The 24,032-nt window shown below is 39.2% G+C and overlaps 1 protein-coding gene across 1 annotated transcript; it reads right to left on the bottom strand.

The window, feature by feature from the left end:
• Positions 1 to 1,910: 1,910 nt before the first annotated feature.
• GARIN2 (golgi associated RAB2 interactor family member 2) lies at positions 1,911 to 22,596 on the bottom strand. Its single transcript, XM_036071150.2, has 6 exons — positions 22,438 to 22,596; positions 19,652 to 19,851; positions 18,397 to 18,934; positions 15,305 to 15,552; positions 5,800 to 5,828; positions 1,911 to 2,025 (listed from the first exon to the last, which is right to left on the bottom strand). The coding sequence occupies exons 1-6, from the start codon at positions 22,594 to 22,596 to the stop codon at positions 1,961 to 1,963; spliced, it is 1,239 nt and encodes a 412-aa protein (XP_035927043.2). The 3' UTR covers positions 1,911 to 1,960.
• Between the last annotated feature and the right edge of the window lie 1,436 nt (positions 22,597 to 24,032).

Raw genomic sequence — 24,032 nt, 5'->3', positions numbered from 1 at the left:
AAATTGAGTTTATGAAGTGAAAACCTTAATAGTTCTATTTCTCTACCTTCCTTTAAAACTGACATCCACAATTATAATAACCAAGATTTAAGAGGTTATATTGGCATGAATTTAAATGCTCAATGATTGATTAGTAGTAGCCTTTATTTCTGCCACATGGAAGACACTGCTTGGTTTTTCTCTTGTGTTGGTTATTTCTTGAGCCATGCTTGTTTTTTAGTTTAGTAGTTTGTATTTATCTGACAAAAAAAAAGATGGAAAAGTCAGTTCAATTCAAAGGTCTAAAATACAGCACATTTTAAAAGTTATTATTGTTAAGTATAAAACATTAAAAAATTAAATATGAGTAAAATAAGTGATCAAAATAAGCAAAATTGCATTTTTAAATATAGTTTCTTTTCTTAATCTAACAATAAAGATCCTCTGGACAGATAAGATCTCATTTTTGAAATCTAGAGGTTGAAGTGATGTTAAAGAAACCTCCTTAATTTCTTAAAATTTTTGTTTTTAAAAGCTATTTCTGGGGTGCCTGGGTGGCTCAGTAGGTTGGCATCTGCCTTGGGCTCTGGTCATGGTCTCCGGGTCCTTGGATTCAGGCCTGCGTCAGGCTCCCTGCTCAGCGGGGAGTCTGCTTCTCCCTCTTCCTCTGCTCCTCCCCCTCCTCATGTGTGTACTCTCTCTCTAATAAATAAATACAATCTTAAAAGATAAATAAAAGCCATTTCTACCCATGTAAGAATCTAATAAATCAAGATGTCAAGATTAAGATTATGGGCTTTTAGTCTTTAAAATTTATAGATGGGTCACTGAATTATTTGCAAGTCCTTAATCTGTCCTAAACTGCATCCCAAAATAAGCCATATGTATATATTTACATACACATGATATATGCTCATTGTAAACAAGGGGCCAAGTAACTTTCACATTTCAGTTGTGATAATATGAAGCCTTTGTCAGTAACAAAATTTTTTCACCATTAAAAAAAACCACCTACTTTTTCTTATATATTGGCAATTCACAATTTAAATATATGGGAGCCACTTTTTAAATTTCAGAAGCCAAGATTTAAATATGGTATGTATATTATTATTTCTGCTCTTCTTTGCATTTGCTGCTCTCTAATAAGACCCTAATATTTGATATTTCATTGTTATAGAATATATATCCATCAAAGGATGAAATCCTTGTAGAATATTGAGCTCTCTTCCAGTGAATTTTTCTTTCTAAATTCTGTAATATATTGAGAAACGACAGGACTTGGGACTCTCCCTAGGTGGACGGAGGTCCCAGCACGCATTACCCTAGCGCCGCTCCGTCACTGTCCACCACCACCATGGGACAATATTATTGGGGGGAGGGGGCAAGAAATGACAAAAGAGCAGGCACAGACTGAGGAGTGTGTGGAGAAACCAGGGTGTCATCGTGCATGGACTTTTGTTATTTTTCGGCCACACCGTCTCCCTCTGGTGCACCACCTCTGGCCCATGGTGTGCATCTGGGTGAGTTCCTGTTACTAAGATAAGTGACCAAGTGCTAAGCTAACTTTGGTGGCAGAGTGACACAGAAGGGTGGGCACCTCAGTTCCAACAGCAGAGCCCTGACGAGATATGGCCAAGTGGTTCCTGCCAAGAGTGTGAGGAGGGAGCAAACAGGAAGAGTAGGAATGCGAATGACGGAATCACGTGTCAAAGCAGTGGCAAGCAATTCTCTTCCGGTGCTTCACCTGACACTCCCTCTAATCCATGTGCTGACATTACATTTTGACCCTTGAAGGATTCTAGGGCGGAAACCACCACAAACTGTCAACATCCCATTCCACCTCTATTGTTACTACAATAGAAGTAATAAGATTCCATGTTCAAAGAGTCAATTTGTTGACAACTTCTTGTGCAAGTGTCACATCTGTCCTTTATAGCTATAGCGACTTATAATTGTAAAAAAAAATTACCTTTTGGTTGTCTTACATGTTTTTTCCATTGGCCTTTTCTTTTTCTGTTTTACTTTCCTTTCCTCGCATCCATTCCCCTGAGAAAAGGGGAGACAGATGAGGCATGAGATTGAGGGAAGTAGATTTGACATGAGGGGAGGGAGCCAGAGGGCAAAAGAAAAATAGTGGGGAAAGTGGAAGAGAGAGAGGGAAGTGAGGAAGAAAGAAGAAAGCCAGAAGCAGGAGAGAAAAAAAGCACAGAAGGAGAGACAACTTAATTTGGTCTTAAGTTAAAAAATGTCTTTATCCTTGCAATGGAGCCCATTGTTAAATTTCACAAACAGCTTCTCTTTTAGGGTCCTCCCACCCTTTCTCTTTTTAGACCTGGTTTCATAAATAGAGACTGAACCTGGCTGCTTAGGATTGCAAGGAATTTGATTTGCAATAGTTCAGAGGAAAGTGGAACAGAAAGATGGGTTTGGATGAAGGGGACATGCCCAGGATTTCGTAAGCAATTTTCCCCTTTCTTCCTTCTCAGCTCTCTATCCTTTACCTAATTGCCCACAATCCTGGGAAAATCCCATAGGACCATAGGTAAGCCTAAGTTTGGGCTCCCCATAAAGAGATCAGCAGAGCTAAGGACAGTAAAACCTAAATAGGTAAGAAATTAAAAGTTAAGAAAAGGGAGAGATGGACCCAGATCCAGAGAGACAGTGTCCATCTGGGCTCTGCCCTGTAGCCTTGTCATAAAAACAGTACATGTGAAGTGCCACTTTACCAAGCCTTACTCAGAAAGGAGGAAAGTGTCAAACTGCAGAGAGGTTTGAGACATGAATAAGAGACCATGGTCCCCAGGCAGTGTGGTCCCGGAGTTGGGTGAACGTGAACCTGACCAGGGTTTTGTTTAATTGCAGTGGGGAGCAGTTCCTGGTTTCTGCTGCCTAGAATAGAAATCAGATTCGCCGACTCATTTTTCATCTACATTCAGTCTAAATTCAATGGGACAAGGGAGTAAGATTCTAATCTTTGCTCTTCTTGGTGTAAGAAGTGTAAAATGTGAATAAGTATGAAAGGGGGAAAAAGTGATTCAGAGGAGTGTGGAAACAGGGAAGGAAATGCCAATCAGAGGGAAAATGGAAAAACTATGTAAGCCTAAGTCAGAAAACATGGGAAGACAGAGAGAGAAGTGGGAAGAATGAAAAAGTATGTGAAAGAAAACAAACGGGGAAAATAATTAATACTTTGTGACAACTGCAAGCCAAATTTGTATGTCGTACCACCCTTGTGATTTAACAAGCTGAGCGTGGAACTCGGCTGCATGTTGGCTGTGTCTTTGCTGAACTCCTGATTTCCAGAGCCCCATTTCAAGCTGTTGCTGAACTTAGAAAGATGGGCCCCCAGGACCACGCACGTATCAGCTCATGACATCATAGCAGCTGAAAGGGCCTTGAGACACCAGACACGCCCACTTCAATCCCTCACCCATATGCACACATATTTGATAGTTGAAGAAGCTTGAGGTCCAGAGACTTTAAATGACACACCCATGGAACAGAGGAAATGCAATTTAGAACTCAAACCTGGGACTTTTCATTCTAGGTGCAGTATTTAACAGCTGGTTTCTTCATCGTTTCCTTCCAGATTTCCTGGAATTCATTTTCCCAGCTTGTGTCATGGACTCATTACCTCCTAGCTATGTTGTCTCCCAAACTCTGTCATCCTCTGGTTAGTTTTGTTTTGTTTTGTTTTTTTGTCTCTTGTCCCCACTGGTAGTCAGTCAACGAATCTTGTTAACTACGTATTCACGTCCTTGTTGCCCTCTGACTCCTTTTCACCGGGTTCATGACGGGCACCTTTCATCCTGGACTATTCTTTTATTTTTATTTTTTAAAGATTTTATTTATTCATTTGAGACACAGAGATACTGAGAGAGAGAGAGAGAGAGAGAGAGAGAGAGAGAGCATGAGCAGGGGGCGAGATAGAGGGAGAGGGAGAAGCAGGCTCCCTGCTGAGCCAGGAGCCTGATATGGGGCTCGATCCCAGGACACTGGGATCAGGACCTGAGCCGAAGGCAGACGCTTAACGACTGAGCTACCCAGGCGCCCCCACCTTGGACTATTCTAATGATTCCCTATCTGTAGCCTCCTCTAGCTCTCTTGGAGATCACAGTCGGAGTAATCGTTCCCAAATACAACACTAATTTTGTTAGTTCTGGTTTTCAGTGGCTCCTCCTTAGCTACCAAACTGTACCATCCAAACTCCCCAGCATGGCCCGAGACTTCCGTAATCTGGCCCTGCTTTGCTTTCCAGCTGCATCTCTCACTGTTCCTAAATGGGATAAGCCTAGCACTGTCCCATTCTTTGATTTTGTTCACACTATACCCTAGATCCAGGATATTCTTATTTCCCCTTCCCTAACTCAAAGACTGCCTCCTTCCTTCATAAATCTTTCATGATTTTCTCTCGAGCAAAAACTAGGTTCTCCACTTCTTTCTCTTAAAGCACCTGTAAGATTCCACTTTATGTTATTTGTGCCCATGTCTTGAGGCCAGGCGATGTCCTCTTAACTATTTTTAATCTCTCTACAGTGCCTCAAATATAATATAAATGCTTGTTCATTTGAACAAAATTGAGTTTGTGCCAGAAGACAGGTGAAAGAATCAGTCATATATAGAATGAAACTAAATCTATCAACAATCTACATTAACTTTAAATTCCCAAGGCTTAAATAACTAGTGCTTCAGAATGGATGTTATATGCTATTGTACTAACTATATGCTAACATAGTAATTAGCTATTAGTGATAAGACTGCTGCATGATTTATCCTTACTTTTAAAAGAGGAAAATATTTGCCTGTTGGAAATCTCTGGAATTTCTCTCAACTTACTGCGATTTCTTTTTGAAATAAAATTTGGAGTAGAAATCGATAGGTGAAAATTCTATATACTGCAAAGGAGATTTTGTATTTTTCTTCTAAACTACAATGGCATTTCCCTACAGTGTTCTCAGGTTCAGTACTACAGATTGGACTATAGGTAAAACCACATTTCAGTGAAGTTCTTCGGGTACTTTGGGACACTAAAGCCCAGTGGGAAGGCCTACAGACAAAAATCCCACTTATAAAAACACCTATGCTCAAATTGTTTGCTTTTTTTTTTTTTTTTGGTAAGACTCTTGAAAATGTGACTAAGAATTGCCTTCACGTGGTCCTGGTTTTTAAAGTAGAAATATTTTTTTTCTTTCCATTTAAGTCCAGTGAAATGTGCCCCTCTGTTCCTTCCATGTGTTCTTTGATGCGCATGACTGGAGCTGAGGTCCACCCCCCCCCCCACTTAGACAGTAGCTGAGAGGTGGGTCAGCAGTAAGCAAGGGGACACAATGTCCACTGGTGCCCATAGGACAACTCCCGTGTCAACACTTGTTGTTAAGAAGTAAAAAGATCCTGAGTCGTGGGAAGAGGTAAGGAAGCAGAAGCCGAAGACGCAAGTAAGAAGAAAAGAGGGGTGAGATGATTTTAGATTTACCAAGAAATTTAGTTGTACACCACTCCCCTTCCAAATCAGCAAGGAGAAAAGGCCCTGTGGTTTGGGTTCTGCCTGCAGAGCTGGCCTGGGAGTGGTTCCTGCCCAGTGAGTCGGATTCAGTACTCTACTGGCACAGAAAAAATGCCAAGATGCCTGCTACTTGAAAGCTAGTGTGTGGACAGGCTTTGAGGAAGAGTTCCTACACTGTGGGACTCAGAGTGGAGCAAAGGGAATTCATCAAAACAGCTCGCTGCATTCCTTTGCTCTTAACTACTCTGTTCCCAGACGCAGAGGTGACTACCAGATACCAGAGATCACAAAGAAATGTAGTGGGATTTCTTCCATACCTGAGGTGACCGAATCAGTTCTCATGCTCCTGTAAAAACAAACAGCACATTTCAAAATGTTGCCAGTGTAACCACAAATATTTAGAAGAGAATGACTGGGTATGAGATAACTGTGAGGCTGTGGGCATCACCCTCCTATGCCTCTCCAGTGTCTGAAAACTCATTTGGGGCTGAGACTGAGCTAACTGCTGCTGCCCAGGGGCTTGTGTAGAGTCCCTTGTGTTGGGAATATAGGCTCTCATAGAGACATGGGAGGGATTCTGGGTGCCTGGCGTTAGAAGGTGCCCACCTCTGCTGGCTTCTTCATCACAATCTCTATGGCTCTGATGGGGGCGACAGCACTAGGAAATTTTGCAGGCAAATAGCATGCCCAAGTATTTGCCCAAGTAACTGCATTTCTTATGGTTTATGGGCTCAGATAGGAGGCTAGCTGTCAGTTTTTCAGATCATTTCACTTTCAGAAATGCCTTTGGATAAAGAAGGTTTCTGCATTCCTGATTTTTAAAATTAATAACAATAATTAAAATACTTATTTTCTTAACCTCATTGGCATGCTGAAACATAAACTTCAGTCACTTAATTTTCACCAAATCTTTGTTTCTTGGCTACATTTTCGGGGGCATTTTGGGAAGCATTGCAGTTTGAGTAAAAGAAAGCACTTGGGAAGAATAATTACCCTCAGACAATAGCTTCCCAGATAAATGTATAGAGACATAATTATGATCCGTTTTAAGGGGTCTGGCAAAGAAATCCCAGGTGGCGGTCTACAATGGATCTTTCTGAAACAGAGGTTAAATTAATAATTTTCTAAGAAGTTTGCAAATAAATGCTCACATAGCCTTCACCAAATAGGTCTGGTGATTTACATGAAGGTTGAGCTTAGCGATAAAAGTTTTTAAGAGACTGAGAAATATTCAGTAAATGTACTTTAAAAAATAGGTGCAAATTAAAATGAAGCCTGACATCATCCTCTTTAAAACAAAGGGAAGGGGGTGCCTGGGTGGCTCAGTCATTCATTAAGCGTCTGCCTTCAGCTCAGGTCATGATCCCAGAGTCCTGGGATCGAGCCCCACATCGGGCTCCCCGCTGAGCGGGAAGTCTGCTTCTCCCTCTCCCTCTGTCTGCTGCTCCCCCTGCTTGTTCTCTCTCTCTCTCTCTGTCAAATAAATAAAATCTTAAAAAAAAAAAAGAAATTTATTAAAAAAAATAATAAATAAATAAAACAAAGGGAAGAGTCATAGTAGCACCATGGTCAGGGTATGAGAAGGAATATAAATGCTTCATACAGTAAATCCTTCACTTTTAAAGGAATTAAAGTGACATTATAGACATCTCCATAGTCTTTCACTCATCTAGATTGAAATTGCTCAATTTACATTTTAAAGACTAATAAATCTGAGGGCAAAATATTCAACAAGGTCATCCTTTAATTTTTTTTTTTCATTTTCCCAAAGTACATGGTTATAAAATGTCACTGAAATCCCTGGTCTTGGAGAAGAAAAATAGATAGAACTTACTTATCACTCTCACAGGATATTGACTTAACCCTACAAACGTCGCAGGAATAAACTGAATTCCATTCTGTTTTTAGATGTAACATCTTTCATTCATATTGAACATTCTCAAATTAGGCTCTAGCTAGTAATTATGTTCCAGATGCAAATACGCAATAAAAAAGAATCCATCCTTGATTAAGTTGAGCTTAAGAGGATTGCTTGGAACCAAAATTTGTTTTTTTCTTTCTTTTTCTTTTTCTTTCTTTCTTCCTAGTAGACTCAGCAGATGAATGATACAGGAAGCTGACAGACAGAAGGGTAGGGCCTTGAAGAATTTGGGATTTGCTAACCTTCAAGATCCTTTTTATCTTTAAAATTCTTTGATGTTTGCCATTTATATAGGAATTCATTTTCTCATTGTTTCTAATTGTGATCATAATAGTTAGACTAACAAAACGTTGTACCTACAGAGCATTTTACATCCTAAAAATTTAAGTTATCCTTACAATTTTTAATATTTAGAAAGCTATTACAAGCTAATCTAATGAGGATTTTTTTAGGATAGTGAGACTATTCTGTGTGTAATAGTACATGTCACTGCATGTGTCAAAACCCAGAGAACTGTGCAACATAGAGTGAACCTTAAACTAGGAACTATAGTTAATGATTGTATCAATGTTGTTTATTATCAATGTATCAATGTTGTTTATTAATTTGTAACAAATGTGCCACACTAATGCAAGGTGTTAATAATAGGGAAAACTGGAGGTAGGGGGAGAGTAAGGAGGTGGCAGAGGGGTGGGTATATGGAGCTCTATGTACTAGTTGCTCAATTTTCTGTAAATCTAAAACTATACTTTAAAAAAAGTAAAGCCTAGGGCGCCTGGGTGGCTCAGTCGTTAAGCATCTGCCTTCGGCTCAGGTCATGATCCCAGGGTCCTGGGATCGAGCCCCACATCGGGCTCCCTGCTCGGCGGGAGGCCTGCTTCTCCCTCTCCCACTCCCCCTGCTTGTGTTCCTGCTCTCGCTGTCTCTCTCTGTCAAATAAATAAATAAAATCTTTAAAAAAATAAAAAAATAAAAAAAGTAAAGCCTATTACTTTTTTTTTTTTTTCCTTTTTTTCTTTTTCAAGATTTTATTTATTTATTTGAGAGAGAGAGTGAGAGAGAGAGAGAGCACAAGAGGGGGGAGCGGGAGAGGGAGAAGCAGACTCCCTGCTGAGCAGGGAGCCCGATGCGGGACTCGATCCCGGGACTCCAGGATCATGACCTGAGCCGAAGGCAGTCGCTTAACCAACTGAGCCACCCAGGCGTCCCAATTTTTTTTTTTTTTTTCAAGATTTTATTTATTTATTTGAGAGAGAGAGTGAGAGAGAGAGAGAGCACAAGAGGGGGGAGCGGGAGAGGGAGAAGCAGACTCCCTGCTGAGCAGGGAGCCCGTAAAGCCTATTACTTTTATAAAGTTTTTTTTTTTAAATGCACTAAAAGCTAATCTCATGCTTTAGGGCATTTATTATGTGCAAAAGGGCAAGGAAAGAAGAAGGTGAAATGACGTAAACAGTTAACTTCGTGAGATTTTGAATTGTGGTGTTTCTGAAGCCTCAGATAAGGGCAGGTCATAGAATTGGAGACATATGGATGAAACAAAACAGAAGGAAGACATCACAGTCATCAGGCCTGATCAATTATTATTTAGAATACATTGCTAAATTGAATGGATTCATTTTTTATCTTGTTTTTTAGAAATCTTATGCTTTTCTGTGAAAGCCATACTCATGCGTGGTAGCGAAATACATTTCCTACTGAGTGGCCCTGTTTCTATCCCCTCCTTCTTATATTCCTTTCTCCTATCACTACTTGAACTGATGGTTGATATTTCCAACTCCCTTCCTTACTCTGTCTCCTGGCTTTTTCTTTGTCTTTGTCCTTCTTTCTCCTCTAACACATCAGACTGACCAATTAGCCCTTCTGGTCATTGTTTAGTTCCCCAAAAGAATTCAATGGTTGTTACCATCAAGAAATAACAGATCAGTGTTCTGGGGGATATTATTTCAGCTACTTCTCCACCCTCAATTCGAAGCAGGATAATTTCTTGAACATTGAACCAATTATTTATTTATTTATTTTCTTTTTTTAATCCAAATTTCAGAGCTCCTGGTCATATAGGAAAAGTTCCTGAAGAAGGCTCCCTTGAGTTTGAACCGATAGTTCTTACTCTGGCTATAAAAAGGAATACTTATTTTGGCTATGGGACCCCAGGAGAAGCCCTCATGAGAGAGTAATTCTTGCTAAACTCTCCTTTGTGTCTAGGACTGGCTTCTTATAAGGCAATGGTTCTCAGACTTGAATGTGCATTAGAACCACTTGGATGTCTATTATAACACAGAAGGCCAGAGTTCAGGATTCAGGAGGATGGGATGGGCCCAAGAATTTACATTTCTAACAAGTTCCCAGATGATGATGCTAACCAACCACACATTGAGAATCATTGGCAAAGAAGCCCTAGATATTAATGCTTTGTTTGAGCAGACAGCCAAAAGTATTGAAATCATTATCCAGATCTACCAACACCTGGAATGTGTTGGCACTTGGATCTAGAGGCTCTAGAATTTCCAGAATTGTGGCAGTCCAGAAGCGAAAGCAAACATTGCTCTGATTTCAAGGTCTGTGGTTCTCCTAAGGATCACCCATGTTCCTTTGCTTTTTTTGACCCCTCCTTAGCCAGGAAAAAAGGTTAAAAAGAAAGCCAGCTTGAGTAACTAATCCTCAGTTGCTTAAGATATTTTTTGAGTAAGAGTTTCTGGTTTTATTTTTGTTTTTTGTTTTTTTTTTTTGAGACAGAATAGCCAACTTTCTTTTATCTACACTATTGGAAATAAATAATTAGTGACAATAGTGATCATTTACTGAGCATCTAATAAGTCTATTTCTCAGAACCCTAAACTGTTTCCATTCCATTCCACTCCTTTAAGGAATCTCCAGAACATACTTATATTTGACTTCACCATACGTTCTGTCATTTATTTTAGCAGTAGATTAAAATTACATACGTAACACAAATGGGACTTGATCCCTGGCAGGAGAATGTCTGAAGTCTATCCAGGACAAATGGCCTGATGCATGTTTTTGAGAAGTTTCCAGGGAGAAAGATTCTACAACCTTCAGAAATTAGTTCTGTTGTTTATTAATATCTAATCAATGATATCCATTAATTATTTTTTATTGATTGGTTATCTGCTATATTGTTTTACTATGTAATCAAATTTTCTTTGTGTTTAGTTACAATAATTTTCACTTTAAATCCACACAGTGAGAGAGGGAACACATGCAAGGGGAGTGGGAGAACGAGAAGCAGGCTTCCTGCCAAAAAGGGAGCCCGATGCAGGGCTCGATCCCAGGACCCTGAGATCATGACCTGAGCCGAAGGCAGACGCTTAACGACTGAGTCACCCAGGCACCCCTTAAATCCACTTTTTAAATTTAGCCTTAAATCTGTACTTCCTCGTACACTGAAGATGGTAATTGTCACCTATTACAGTTTTTCTCTTCAGTTTAAATAACCTCAATTTCTTCACTGCATTGAAAATATTTAATCAGTTTTATGCTTCTTCCCCCCAGTTCTCTGGGTTCAGTTTTGGATGGTATAGTAGAAAGGTTACTTCAGAGGTATAGAATCATCTTTCTACTATATTCAATGTAAGTCAAAACTATGTTAGATCTGTGTTCAATCTAATCTAGAATCTGTGGGCCCTCGCTCAATCCCTCCCTTTCTTTCTTCCTTCCTCCTTCCCTCCCTATTTTAATCAATTCTTTTTTTTTTTTTTTTTTTGGAGTAATTACCAGGTGCCTGACACGTGAGCTTTTTAATATCAGCTTATTTAATCCCTGCAACAACTCTACATGGTCAGTGTTATTCCTAGTTTACAAATGAGGAAACTGAGGCCTGAAGAAATTAATTTAACTTGTGCAAGAATAAAGGAAGCAGGATTTGAACCCAGGGTTGTCCGACCGCAAAGTTCATTCTCTAGCTGCTATGTCTTCCAATTAATGTATCCAATTAAAGCCTCTTAGCATCAGTTTTGATTTTAAATTATGCATGTAATCATAATAATGATTATGTACAATAAAAGTTTAATGGAAACATCTATCAATAGCTATAACAAATATTAATTCCTTTAATCACCAACTATGCCCAAACACTGTGGTTTCTTATCATCCTTTTGTAGAAATAAAATACCATTGTATATACATTTTTCAGAATTTTACTTTTCTAGCTTGCAGTTCCTTATTAGTCATATAGGTCTTTTTATTGAAATTCTCTATTCTTTCCCTAATGGGGATCTGCTGTTCCACTAAATTAACATAATATTTCCTGGTCAGCTATTCTTCCACCAGTGGTCGTTTGGATCACTTTCAGGTTTTAACTACAAAACATGTGTTCAATTAAGTTATTTTCCCTTTGGAATTACTTCTTTGACACATGTTCTGTTAAGTCAAGCGGTATAATCATTTGTAGTGTGAATTGCCAAATCACTCTAGAAAGTTCCCACCATGTACAGTGACCCCATCAGTGTTATAGTTAACAGCTAATTGAAAGCCAACTGGTAATTGCTTAACTTGTATTTCTTTAATTATTAATGAGATTGATTCCTCATTAAGTGTTTATTTGTCTTCTGGAGTAAATTTCCTAATCATAACTTTAACCCATTTGTTAACTGGATCCTTTACAAATTCCCATCAGCTATATCTATATATGGGAGGCAAAACCATTATAGATTATCTAGTTATTATTATTCTCTTCCTGTTTTACTATTATGTATTTATTTACCTAAAATGATTTGGGGGGGCAGATATTTATAATTGTTATACAATCAATCAGCCTGGAACTCTGTTCCCCAAGATCTCTGCCCTTCCTCAGAGAAGCTGTCCCTGACCACTATAAGATATCCTTCCTCCTCCTCAAATCCCTGTTTCTATTCTGTTACTCTATTTTTGTTTTTATCACAGTACATTCCAGCTGGAATAATGTATTTTATTTGTGTATTATCTATATCCTCCACTAGAATGAAACCGCCTCTAACTTATTTTCACAGCCGTATCCCCACACCTAGCACATAGAAAGTGCTCAAACTTTGCCATTGAAAATTTCTTCTGTTGCTTCGAAGGAGGAGAAATGATCTTTCTTATGCAACTGAGGCAATTCAACCATCCCATTTTCTTCTAGTTTATTTTAGTTTTAAAATATTTGACTCTCTTCCTATCTGAAATTTTTTTTTGTGGTACAACATATATCTTTGACCAACATATTCTAGACTTTTGCTTTTTTTTATGTTTCTTTCAAACCTTTATCAGTTTGAATCTATTTTACTATCTTAATTTCTATATCCTAAACTTTTTACTGGTGTTTCTGATAGCCATTTAATTATAATATGGCTTAAGATTTTATACAACTGAGTCCCTCTAGACATTTTCCAGCCCCAATGGTTTCCTTGAGATTCTTACCCTATTTTTTCCACATACTTTCTATAATTGTACAATTTCTATGAGATATACTATTGAGATAATTGGTACTGTATTAAATTTCTAAATTAATTTAGGCCTTATCATCTCTGTTGTCTTAAATATACCTGCCCAGATAGAGAGCTTAGTTTTCCTTATTGAAGTTGTCTTGTGTTTCTGCCATTAGAGTTTTATAATTCCATAGATACAGGACTCTTATCACTCTCACTAAATATTTGATTTTTATTGCTGCTTTTGAAAAATACATTCTTTTTTCAGTGCATTTTTGGTTTGTTAATAAAAATCATGAAACAAACAATATTTTGTGAGTTTATCTTATAATCTGTGACCTTCCTAAAATTGTTTACAAACCAAGATGTTTGATGATTCTCAAATTTTCTAAATATGAATTTCCATTTGCAAAGAGTGATTTTTAAAAATCTCATATTTATCTATCATATTTCTTTGTTCTACTGCAATTGCTAGACTCCCTTAAATTATATCACATAGAAATATTAATAGGAACATCCTTAATTTGTTCTAAGTTTTAAGTAGCACACTTCTAGAATTTCTTCATTAAAAACAATGTTGGCTCTGGTTTAGAATAAATATTCTTTACTGTGCTAAAGGAGAACTCTTCTGCATTTTGTGGCTCTTTATCAAGAATATCAAAGTCTCTCAAATGTATTTAAGGTATCCACGATTTTTTTCTGCTTTTCTTTTAAATAACAATGATATATTGACAGTTTCCTTAATTTTATATTAAGCTTGCTACATTTTGCCTGCTAAGATTCTATGAATTTAACATTTATTGTCTTAAGTAGGATTAATCAAGAATTTTCTTTCTTGTGTTGTCTTTCAGGCTTTATAATCCAGACAAATTATTTACTTCAAAAAATTAGGAGAACATAACATAATTTTTTTATTATTTAAAAGAAAGACATAGCAGCTAGAGAATGAACTTTGCGGTCAGACAACCCTGGGTTCAAATCCTGCTTCCTTTATTCTTGCACAAGTTAAATTAATTTCTTCAGGCCTCAGTTTCCTCATTTGTAAACTAGGAATAACACTGACCATGTAGAGTTGTTGCAGGGATTAAATAAGCTGATATTAAAAAGCTCACGTGTCAGGCACCTGGTAATTACTCCAAAAAAAAAAAAAAAAAAAAGAATTAATTAAAATAGGGAGGGAAGGAGGAAGGAAGAAAGAAAGGGAGGGATTGAGCGAGGGCCCACAGATTCTAGATTAGATTGAACACAGATCTAACATAGTTTTGACTTACATTGAATATAGTAGAAAGATGATTCTATACCTCTGAAGTAACCTTTCTACTATACCATCCAAAACTGAACCCAGAGAACTGGGGGGAAGAAGCATAAAACTGATTAAATATTTTGAATGCAGGGAGCCTGATGCAGGGCTCAATCCCCGGACCCTGAGATCATGACCTGAGCCGAAGGCAGATGCTTAACTGACTGAGCCACCCAGGTGTCCCTAATTTTATCATTTTTTAAAAAAAGTTGTCCAGTGGTTTGCCTGTTTTGTCATTCTTTTTGAAGAACTCCGTAGCACTTCAAATTACTTATAATCTTTTTCATTTCTTTCTTTTTTTTGGTTTGTTTTTGTTTTCTCCTGCTTGTTTTTTTATATTTAAAAAGATTTTAGACATAATTCATTACATTCCCTATTTCATTCTTGCTCAAGTAAGCATTTAAAACTCTGCATGTTTCTCTGGTTTCTTTTTAGGTGTTATTTTGAAATGATTGGATTAACTTTTATCTTTAGAATACAGCAGTGCTCTCTCACATTCAGCTTGCACTTGAGTATTAAAATGATGAAAACAGGGGCTCAGTCGGTTGGGCTCAGTCGGTGGCTCAGTCGGTTGGGCGCCCAACACTTGATTTTGGCTTCAGTCATGATCTCAGGGTCGTGAGATGGAGTCCTGTGAGTCAGGCTCTGTGCTCAGCTGGGAGCCTGCTCCAGGATTCTCTCTCTCTCCCCCTCTCCTTCTGTCCCTCCCGCTGCTTGCACTTTCTATTTAAAATATTAAATAAATAAATCTTTAAAAAGAATAAATAAAATTATGAAAAAATTTTTTCAGATTATGAAGTTGTTTGTTGGAAATGTAGAAAAGCATAAGAAATATGCAGAGAAGAACATGGAGAGAAGTACAAAGATAAAAGGAAGAGCACCCATAGTCACTCTGGGAGATGAGTGCCTTAACTCCAAAACGTGGACACTCTGATTTTATCCTATATTCTTTAGCACACACAGCTGACGCCAGGTAGTCTAGAATGTGAGCTGCATGGTGTGAGAAGTTGACAGGAAAATAAAAATTAGATGAGGTTAAACCAAATGTGGATAATCAAGAGTTGACTATGTCATCATTCATTGTAGCTATAGCTGAGAATCTTCAGCAACAAATGCCAGAGTGGCAGAGACTTGAGAGCATATACTTACTTACATTACTCCCCGTCTCAGCACCCCTGGCGTTTCCCTGCCTCACATACCTGGATTCTTCAGCCTCGAGAGCTGTGCTTTTAAATTCAGTTGTCCTTATTTCAGAGGATCTGGCACTCATCCCTTTGAATGAACTTGTCTCACTTTCTTCTTGAGTCAAGGTAGTATGAAAACATCGTTCACCTTGGAAAGTCAATGTTACATTTGAGATGGTGACATGTTTTGAGGGTTCTCTGAGCTCGTTCTTAGTTTTTGCATCTCGTAGACACCCAGACTTCAGAGTGTTTCCTAGTCTTTCCTTTGAAAATAATAAACAGCAGCAAATCAGGTAACAGAAGAACATCACACAGAAATAGATGATTTATGGAGCAAAAATATCTAATACAGTAATCATTTCATTCATATCTACTGAGTTCCCTCAAGTACACAGGCGCAATGTTGAGGGAATAAGGCTTGGGGGTTGTGTGGAGGCTGATAGTCTGGGACCTGACACAGCACATTCAGAAGCTCATGTGGCCAGGTACACCACTGTCAGCTTACACCAGAAAATTAGCACTTAATTGTAGCATTTCCTTTTTCTGAATTGTCGGGGCAAGGAAGGTTGTCTAGAAATACCTTGCCACTTCCTCCCCAATCTGATGTTGCTCTTAATTTAAAAGTATCTAATAGGTGGGGGCGCCTGGGTGGCTCAGTCAGTTAAGCGTCCGACTCTTGATTTCAGCTCAGGTCATGATCTCAGAGTCTTGGGATCAAGCCCTGTGTCAGGCTCCGCACTCAGCGGGGAGTCTGCTTCTCTCCCTTCCTCTCCCTCACTCTCTGCCCCTCCCCCTGCTTACGCATGCTCTCTCTCTCTCCTTCAAATAAATAATAAATCGTAAAAAAAAAGAGTATCTAATAGGTGACATGAGTTAGGAGGTTCACACTAAGACAAAAGAGGTCGTTTTTCAAGAGACTTAGAACCTATACTTAAAACTAATACCATAAAATCTTTACCTGTTCTCCTAATTTCCTGGGTTCTATTAATGGACCACCTCTCCTAGCCACTCACTGCCTTCCTCAGAATCTGTCCCAGGCCTCTGAGCAATTGATCAGCTGGTTCTAAACACTGTGTCTCTCTACTGTCCTCTCACACCTGCGCATTCCTCCCATAGCCACCACCTCATCCACCACCTCTATTAACTTCCCTGGAAAATAATACAGTCCCCTCCTCCTTAACGAAAAAACTTTTTTTTTTCTGTCAGTGAAAGTAACACATAATTTACATATTTATTGTAGAATATTTAGAAGATCCTTTAAGATATAAAGTGAAAGGGAGAAAATTATTGTTTGCTTGGGGCCACTGGCCAGAAATAACTACTCCTATGGCACATTTCATTCAGGCTTTTTGTCTTTTTATTTATTTTCTATGTGTCTGCTTTGTGACAACATTTCAGTTCTATATCCTACATTGTTCACTTGACAATTTATTAAAAGCATTTTCCTCATGTCATTAAAAATTGTGTGTAAAACTGCTTGAATTTTTTTGGATTTAAAATTATTTTTATTGTAGGAAACAGAAAATTCAGAAAAGTGTGAAAAGGAAAACATTAATTGCCTATAATTCCACAATCTAGAAATAAACTGCTGCTAATAATATGACTTTTCCCCCTCCTATTGCTTGTGAGCATATAAATGTATTTTTATATGATAGGGATCATATTTCATTTTTCACTCAACTTTTTTCAATCATGAAAATTTCTCCAGGTAAAGAAAATTTTTTCCAACAATCTTAATAACTACAGAGTAGTCTTTCACTTAACAAATATTTACTGTCTATGATCTTGTCAGATACGATGATCACTCCTGAAAAAGATTAATACAGCACCTGCCCTTCATGGATTTGTATCAGTTTAGTGATTCTCCTGTGGTGGATGTTTAGGTTCCTTCCAAATTTTCATTATTTCATTTTGACAAACATGGTATAGATTTGGTATAATTAACATCTTTACAGCTAAATCTTCATTCTTATTTCTGACTAATTCCTTAAGGAAGATTCCTAGAAATGGAATCACTGAGTCAAAGGGTATAAACATTTTTAGGCCCTTGATTCATAATGATTTCAAGAAAGTTTGGGCCAATTCTTATCTCTACCATGAATCTATATGAATCCCAAGTTGACCACACCTTTACTAACATTGACTATTTTTATTCTTTCAATTAACAGTTTTATAGGTTTTTTTTCTAAGTTTGCATTCCTTTGATTAATAGTGAGGTTTAACTTTCTCCAGTGTATTTATTGGCAGTTTTCTTCTGTAAAATGTCTATCCTTGCCCTTTATGATTTTTCTATCACGGGCCCCACGGAGGTTTTCCAGCAGTAGGTCCTCAAACTTATGCCTTTATCTACAATCGATGCTACCATCAGATTAATCTTTCTAAAAACACAGTTCCTTCACTCCCTCACACAGAGGGTTTTTATGGTTAAAGTTTGCCCAAAGAGCAATGTCCACGCTTCTTGATTTGGCATTCAAGGTTTGCAAACAACTTTCCAAACCTATATCCTAATATTTTCCACATATATTATGCTCCAGCCAAACTGAACTAAACTTTCTTGGATACGGTTGTGTTTTTCCACTTACTAGCCTTTTCTAAAGCCACTCACTTCTTTTGGCACTTTATTTTTCTATATCCACCCTCACTTTTACCCGTTGAAATTTCACCCCATCCTTCAATGTAGTGCATACTTTTATACACATTTAAACCTTAAAATAGCCGTTATGTGACATTAATATCCTTATTTTGGAGACGAGGAAACTCATGCAGCTCATGCAGCTCCAGTGGTTTGGTCAAACAGCTATGCAGTAGGGCAAGAGTCCAACCCAGGTCTTCTGACCCTGGTCCTGAAGTTCCTTCCATCCCACCATAGCTTTCTGACACTGGGTTAAATTTGATGGTAAGGATAGTCCCTGCCTCTTTCAGGATACATCCTACAACTCCTTTATACCAGGGCTCAGGGCTAATATCCCATTATTAAAATTAGGTTACTCAGAGCACATTCCATAGCATTTTGATAACCAGTGTCAAGGAGCTAACCAAGAAGAGTGATCTTGGTTATCACTCTTGTTCTTGATTATTAAAGAATGAAAGTCTGCCATGTCGCTTACCTTTTCCTCTTGCTTGGCCCTTAGTATGTCATCATTTTCAAACACCACCGTGACCTCTGAGCAGTTTGGGATGTCACAGAGGTCTGTGACTTCTGTGACTTCTGTGACAATATTTATATCTGGGGCTTCTCTGGCCTCATTTTCTGGAACATCTGTGACGTCGGTGATGTCGGTGACATCATCTGTGAAATCTGAGAAATCAGTGCTTTCTGCGGTATGTACGGGGTTTGAACATGTGCACAGGGGTGGGCTCTGTAGAGCTGTGAACGCTGCAATATCCATGATGTCCGTCGAGCCTGTGATGTCTGTGCTATTTGTGATTTCTGAGAGGCTTGAGACTTCTGACAGTTTGGAAGCTTTGGCTTTCTCGTCATTCAAGAGGGAGATGAGTTCCACCCACTGACAAAAGAGGGTGTCCTGTTTACATGCAGGGGCACAGAGCTGTAGGTAGTAGGCTCGTCCACTCACCAGCTTTACTTTGAGGCGCATATTCTCAGCATCGTGCACAGAAAGAGTCACAAACTGCAGAGGGAGAAACCTGAAAACCAACACAAATGTCGTCTGAAGGCCTGACTGGAGACCTAAAAAAAGGCCTTTCCTTCTCTGTTGTATAGCAGTTTGCTGAGTGAGATGCAGGACAACAGGCTTGTTTCCCAGACAGGCCCAGGCTGGGGCAGGCGTGGGGTTGGGCGGTACCTTCTTGTGGCCACCATGTTCCCAGATCTGGCCCTTAGCTTTTGAGGCTCAAAACTTTGATTTTTAGCACATGGAACCAGGCTCCCTGGGGCCATCTCACTCAAATCATACTCCTAAGACTCTGATGAACTAAAAAAATCAGAGTATCAACTACTTATCATGAGAGGTTGTCGGGCTTCATTAATCCTGCAAAGTTGAGAGAAGTTGAGTGATTGCTCTAGGTCACATAGCAAGTTAGTGGCTTGAGACAAGACCAGAGCAAATTCTGATGGAAGCTGGGATGCTGGGGAAGGAAGGGCCTGTTCTAGAGAGGCAGTTCATAATGGATCTTCAGTTGCTGTTACTTAGGTTTGATTTTTAAAAATTAAATACCTCTTTGACTGCTAGCTTGTCATAAGCTATTTTCCCAGACTTTAAGGACATGACTGACTGTCAGTTGTAGCAGAGTGCAAGTGAGAAGCTCCCTTGGAGCAAATGCCATTGGTGTTTTTATTTTCAGCTTCTCAGGGGTAAAGCATATTTTCTGAGAGATCCTTAGCCTCTTCCCTTTGTAACTCACCTGGTGAGCACCAGGTTCTCTGGCGAAGGAGATGTCAGGAGACTTTGAAACAGGGGTTTTGTATCTTTCTGAGCTTCAGGGGTCAGATGTGCCAGAAGCATCACACTGGGGGTCTTGTGGGTTTTACTGGAAGAGCAGATGCCTACAGTCACCCAGTTGGCTCGGTTATGAAGGTAAATGGATTCACCTCTCCTGTTAACCTAAGGCAGAGAACAGGAAGAGGCGTTTTCTGATAAAGTGCATGGCCCGGACAACTGCACTTACCTGAGCAGTGTAGGAAATAAAGTAGAAATGAACCGTGATGATGCATTTGTTCAATCACTTGCTGATGTGAATTCCTAGAGATACCACAGTGAGCGGACAGACACAGTCCCTGGGCCGTGGGGGTTCTATCAGGGAAGGTGAACATCAAACAAGTATGTCACTAATTATTATTGCAGGAAGTATTACCAAGTACAAGTTCAGGGTGCTGTGCTGTAAGGCATATAGCAGGAAACTTGATTTAAGAGGGGAGACCGGTGGTGGTGTGCTGGTAAATGTGTAACAACTATCTCTTGGAAGATAGGCATATGTTTATTATTTACAAATAATGCTATATACAAAGCTTTCTTTATTTTAATTTCAGTATAGTCAATTGATGCTCACAGAAGTCTTCATTGACCTTTGTCAAACTCTTTTATCTGTAACCTTAAGAGCATAAATAATAGTAAAATGTTGTAAAATAATATGAACAATGAGGTTTGAGTATATGAGTTTATATGATTTAATTTTTAATAATGCCTGTGTTTAACAATGGACTTCCAAGTTTCCTGGACACTTACCAGTCAGCCAGCTCCCGCACACCCCACACATAGGGTCAGAGAAATCTCCTCTGAGGGGGAGACCTCTGGCTGAGACCCGAACAATGTGGGAGTTAAACTGGCTGGGTGGACAGGAGCGATTTTCAGGCAGAAGAACAGCATATGCAAAAATCCCAAAGTCTGAGAATCTTGGCCAGTAAAATCTCTGCCAGTTGGAAGAAAAGAACACTGGAAAGTGGCCAGACAGGGATGTGAAGGAAGCCAGAGAGGGGCAACACCTGGTTTCTCAGCTGTACATTAACTCAAAAACACACAAAAAATCACTAAAAATATATATACATATTTTATATATATATATTTATATATATATTATATATATTATATATATATAATATATATTTACATATATATTATATATATTTTATATATAATATATATTATATATATATCCCGTCAGAAAGAGGTTGCAGCCCATACTATGGACCTGCCCAGAGCCATGCCTGATTAACAGAATCCAGAATCCATCTAGTACTGCCCCTGAGGGATGGTGCTCTGGCTCAGGGGCTAAATACTGATAAACCTCAACTGGTCATGGTGATTTTCATCCCCTTGCTAGTGCTTGCTCTCAGCAGGGCAATGTGGCCTAGGCCTGGCCAATGAGACACAGTGGGGGCCTCCTGGTGCCTCTAGGAAAGGTTTCTCAGTCCTCACAGAACGGTGCTATGATGAGAGCATCTCTTCTGTTTCTGGCAACTGTCACTGTCCTGTTTGCCTGTAATGTCCTGAGGGGAGCTAACTCGAGGGGGATAGAGCACAAGAGAGGACCTGGGTCCTTGAAGACTCCCTGCAAGTGAGCTGATGCCCTGTGGCTCTTTTACTTTGACGTAACTGTTGTTCTTTTTTGTTTAAAGTCGGGTCAGGGTCCTGTGGCAACTTGCTGCCCAAGACATACTAACCGTGAGAGGCTGTGTATGTTGAAGGGAATAACTCACCCAATTATGATATGCGGCGTGTCTGTCTATAGAGTGCTACCTGCCTCCCCCAGGGTTCATTAGAGCATGCAAAAGGTTATTTGAAAAGGGTGTAGGAAGAAGTGTGAAAAATAAAATAGGAAGATTATTAGTAGGAAAGAAGCATATAGAAGGTAAAATCATCAAATCATGACTCATCACATGTGTTCTGGGCATTACTTAAATGTGTTCTTTAAACACCTGCCTCTGGTGTTCTGGAGGTGAGGAGGTCTCCTTCAAGCCCAAGGCATCAGGGCAGAGAACACATTTATGGAAGAAGAAGTATCTGCTGTCTCCCCTGTCTTCCCTCTGTAGAATCAGCTGAGGAGCTGCTTGAATGGGTGTGTTTCATGTTACACTTGGTCGAGGCCTTACTGTGCGGTTTAGGGGTATGGCCTGCAACAGTGAACTCATTTCCCCTTTAATGTTGTCTGAAGGTTTTAATGTTGAATGTTTAGAGAAAAGCGAGCACTGCTCTCAAATGCATTGAAATGTAGTTTCATTCATAATGTAGGTATATTTTTATGAGAAGAAAACTCTTCTCCCTCACAATTTGACAATTATCTTTTAATTTCAAAACTAAGAGCTACATACCCAGTTGTGTCATAGATGTTATTCTTTAAAATGTCTTCTAAATCTAGGAAAGGAGCTATCTGAATGCTTTCCTGTGGTAGGACGTTCTGAATTTACTGTAATCTCTTCATGTCATTTTGGGAAGATTATGATAGAATGACAATTATGATGGAGTTAGAACAGAATTCCTAGGTGAGAGTTTGCTGGGAAAATTTGAAATGAATCTTTCTTTACCATTATAATTATTTTAGGTTGGTTAAAGTCCCAAAATTGTTCCCTTTAATTGTCTCACGCATTCCTTTATCACATTTAAAATAATTCTCCTCTTAATCTTTTCAATTTCTTTGAGAAAATTAATCACTGAAGTTATTGGAACTTAATTCAGGGCTCAACTATTATTTACCTGGATAAAATTGCTCTCTAATATGGGAGGAGATACAAAAGGGGCATACTCTCCTCCATTCAACATATTTTGAAGATCTCCTGGATCTTGGGAGGGTGGGACGGAGATGGCATCTTGCTCATTGATCCTTGTGGTAGAGTTCCTATTGTTCTTCTTCATGGTGCTTACATACAAACATTAAAAAGTCGAGGGAATGGGAACACAATGAACAGATACAGAGAAAATTTAATATAATAAATTTGCCTCATTTACTCATTAAGTCAACAAATTTTATCAACATCTATGATATGCCAGGCACTGCATTGGGCACTGGTGATACATCTGAACATGACTGGTAAGATCCCTGCCCCTATGCAGCCTGGGGTGTGGGGCTGGCAACCCTAATTAATGAAGGCAGTTAGAAAAGGCCTCTCTAGGAGGTCGTGAAACACATGTGTCATATCCCCCAAACTGTCATTTTCTGTCTTTCTAATTAATGGTACCACTACCCTTCCCATTATGCAGAATTCTCGAATACTTTTTTTTTTTTTGGTAAGTATGGTATCAAAACTAAACTGAGAACATCTTTTCCTGACCATTCACCCTTGACTGATGCTTAGCTCTAGGTTGACAGGTAAATAGTGGCTTTCTACCTAATCAATGACTGTTGTCTATCTCCTCCATTCTCTCACTCTGACTCTCTCCAGAAATTGCTTCAACAAGGAACAGGGGCTCTGCATCATTGGATTTCACCTTTTATCAGCCAGAAATGACAGAATTCCAAGAGGGGAACAAGGCCTCAGAATGTAATTCTGTTCATATGTTCAAAAGGTCACCCCCTTCCCTCTTCACCAAGCCTATGTCAGTTAGAGGAGGGGTCCTTAACTGGCAAGGAGCTGTCCTGTGTTCCACTGGGGGCATATAGTTACACCTCAGTCCTTTCTCAGAGGCTTGTTTTCCCCTTTTGTTCAGGCTAAGTAAGTAGGTAAGTAGTGGACATGTCTTGTTGCTGTCCCAGCCAGGGTCACAGGATGCAGAGACCACAGCTACCTGACATCCTATGAGCAATGACTCTGGGCACGGGAATTCCCCATCAGACCTCCTGCTGGTGGCAACTCAATGCTTTCCTTTAGCACATCTATGCATGAACAAACATAGGGAAAGTAAAAAGAATCAGGAAAAGCAAGCAAGTAAAATAGTTCAGTGAAGCTAAAGTGTAAAAAGAATGAGACAAAAAGAAAGAGCATTCAGGAAAAGAGAGAGAGAGAGAGAAAACCACCACCACCACCACCACTACCACCATTTAAAACATAGGGGATGAGAAATAAAAATAAAATTTATTTAGTGCTTGATATGTGGCAGGCAGCAAAGACTTTACATGCACTATCGAAAATACTATGAAGTAGCACTCTTAAGATGCTCATTTTATACACCATGCAGCTGAGGCTTGGAGAGGGGAAGTAACTTACCCAAGTCCCCATGCCAGGATTCAAACCTTCATAGTCTGACTAGTCTGACTGATTATGCCTTTGCCCATGGTTCAATACCGCCTTGAGTTCTTGGAAAGATGGACGTGAGAAGTGGCAAGAGTGAGAGGGGTCAGAACAGGTCAGGAC

This window comes from Halichoerus grypus, chromosome 8, assembly GCF_964656455.1.
Source record: "Halichoerus grypus chromosome 8, mHalGry1.hap1.1, whole genome shotgun sequence".
In the NCBI taxonomy this organism is placed as follows: Eukaryota; Metazoa; Chordata; class Mammalia; order Carnivora; family Phocidae; genus Halichoerus; species Halichoerus grypus.
The sequence above is the reverse complement of the archived record's forward strand: the minus strand, read 5'-3'. Positions and strand labels throughout refer to the sequence as shown.

Coding starts and splice junctions, on each gene's coding strand:
- GARIN2 (XM_036071150.2), bottom strand. CDS start 22,596: ATGAAGAAGAACAATAGGAACTCTACCACAAGGATCAATGAGCAAGAT. Junction 18,935..19,651: donor GAGAACCTGGTGCTCACCAG/GTGAGTTACAAA, acceptor GTTGGTTTTCAG/GTTTCTCCCTCTGCAGTTTG. Junction 15,553..18,396: donor GGGCCAAGCAAGAGGAAAAG/GTAAGCGACATG, acceptor TTATTTTCAAAG/GAAAGACTAGGAAACACTCT.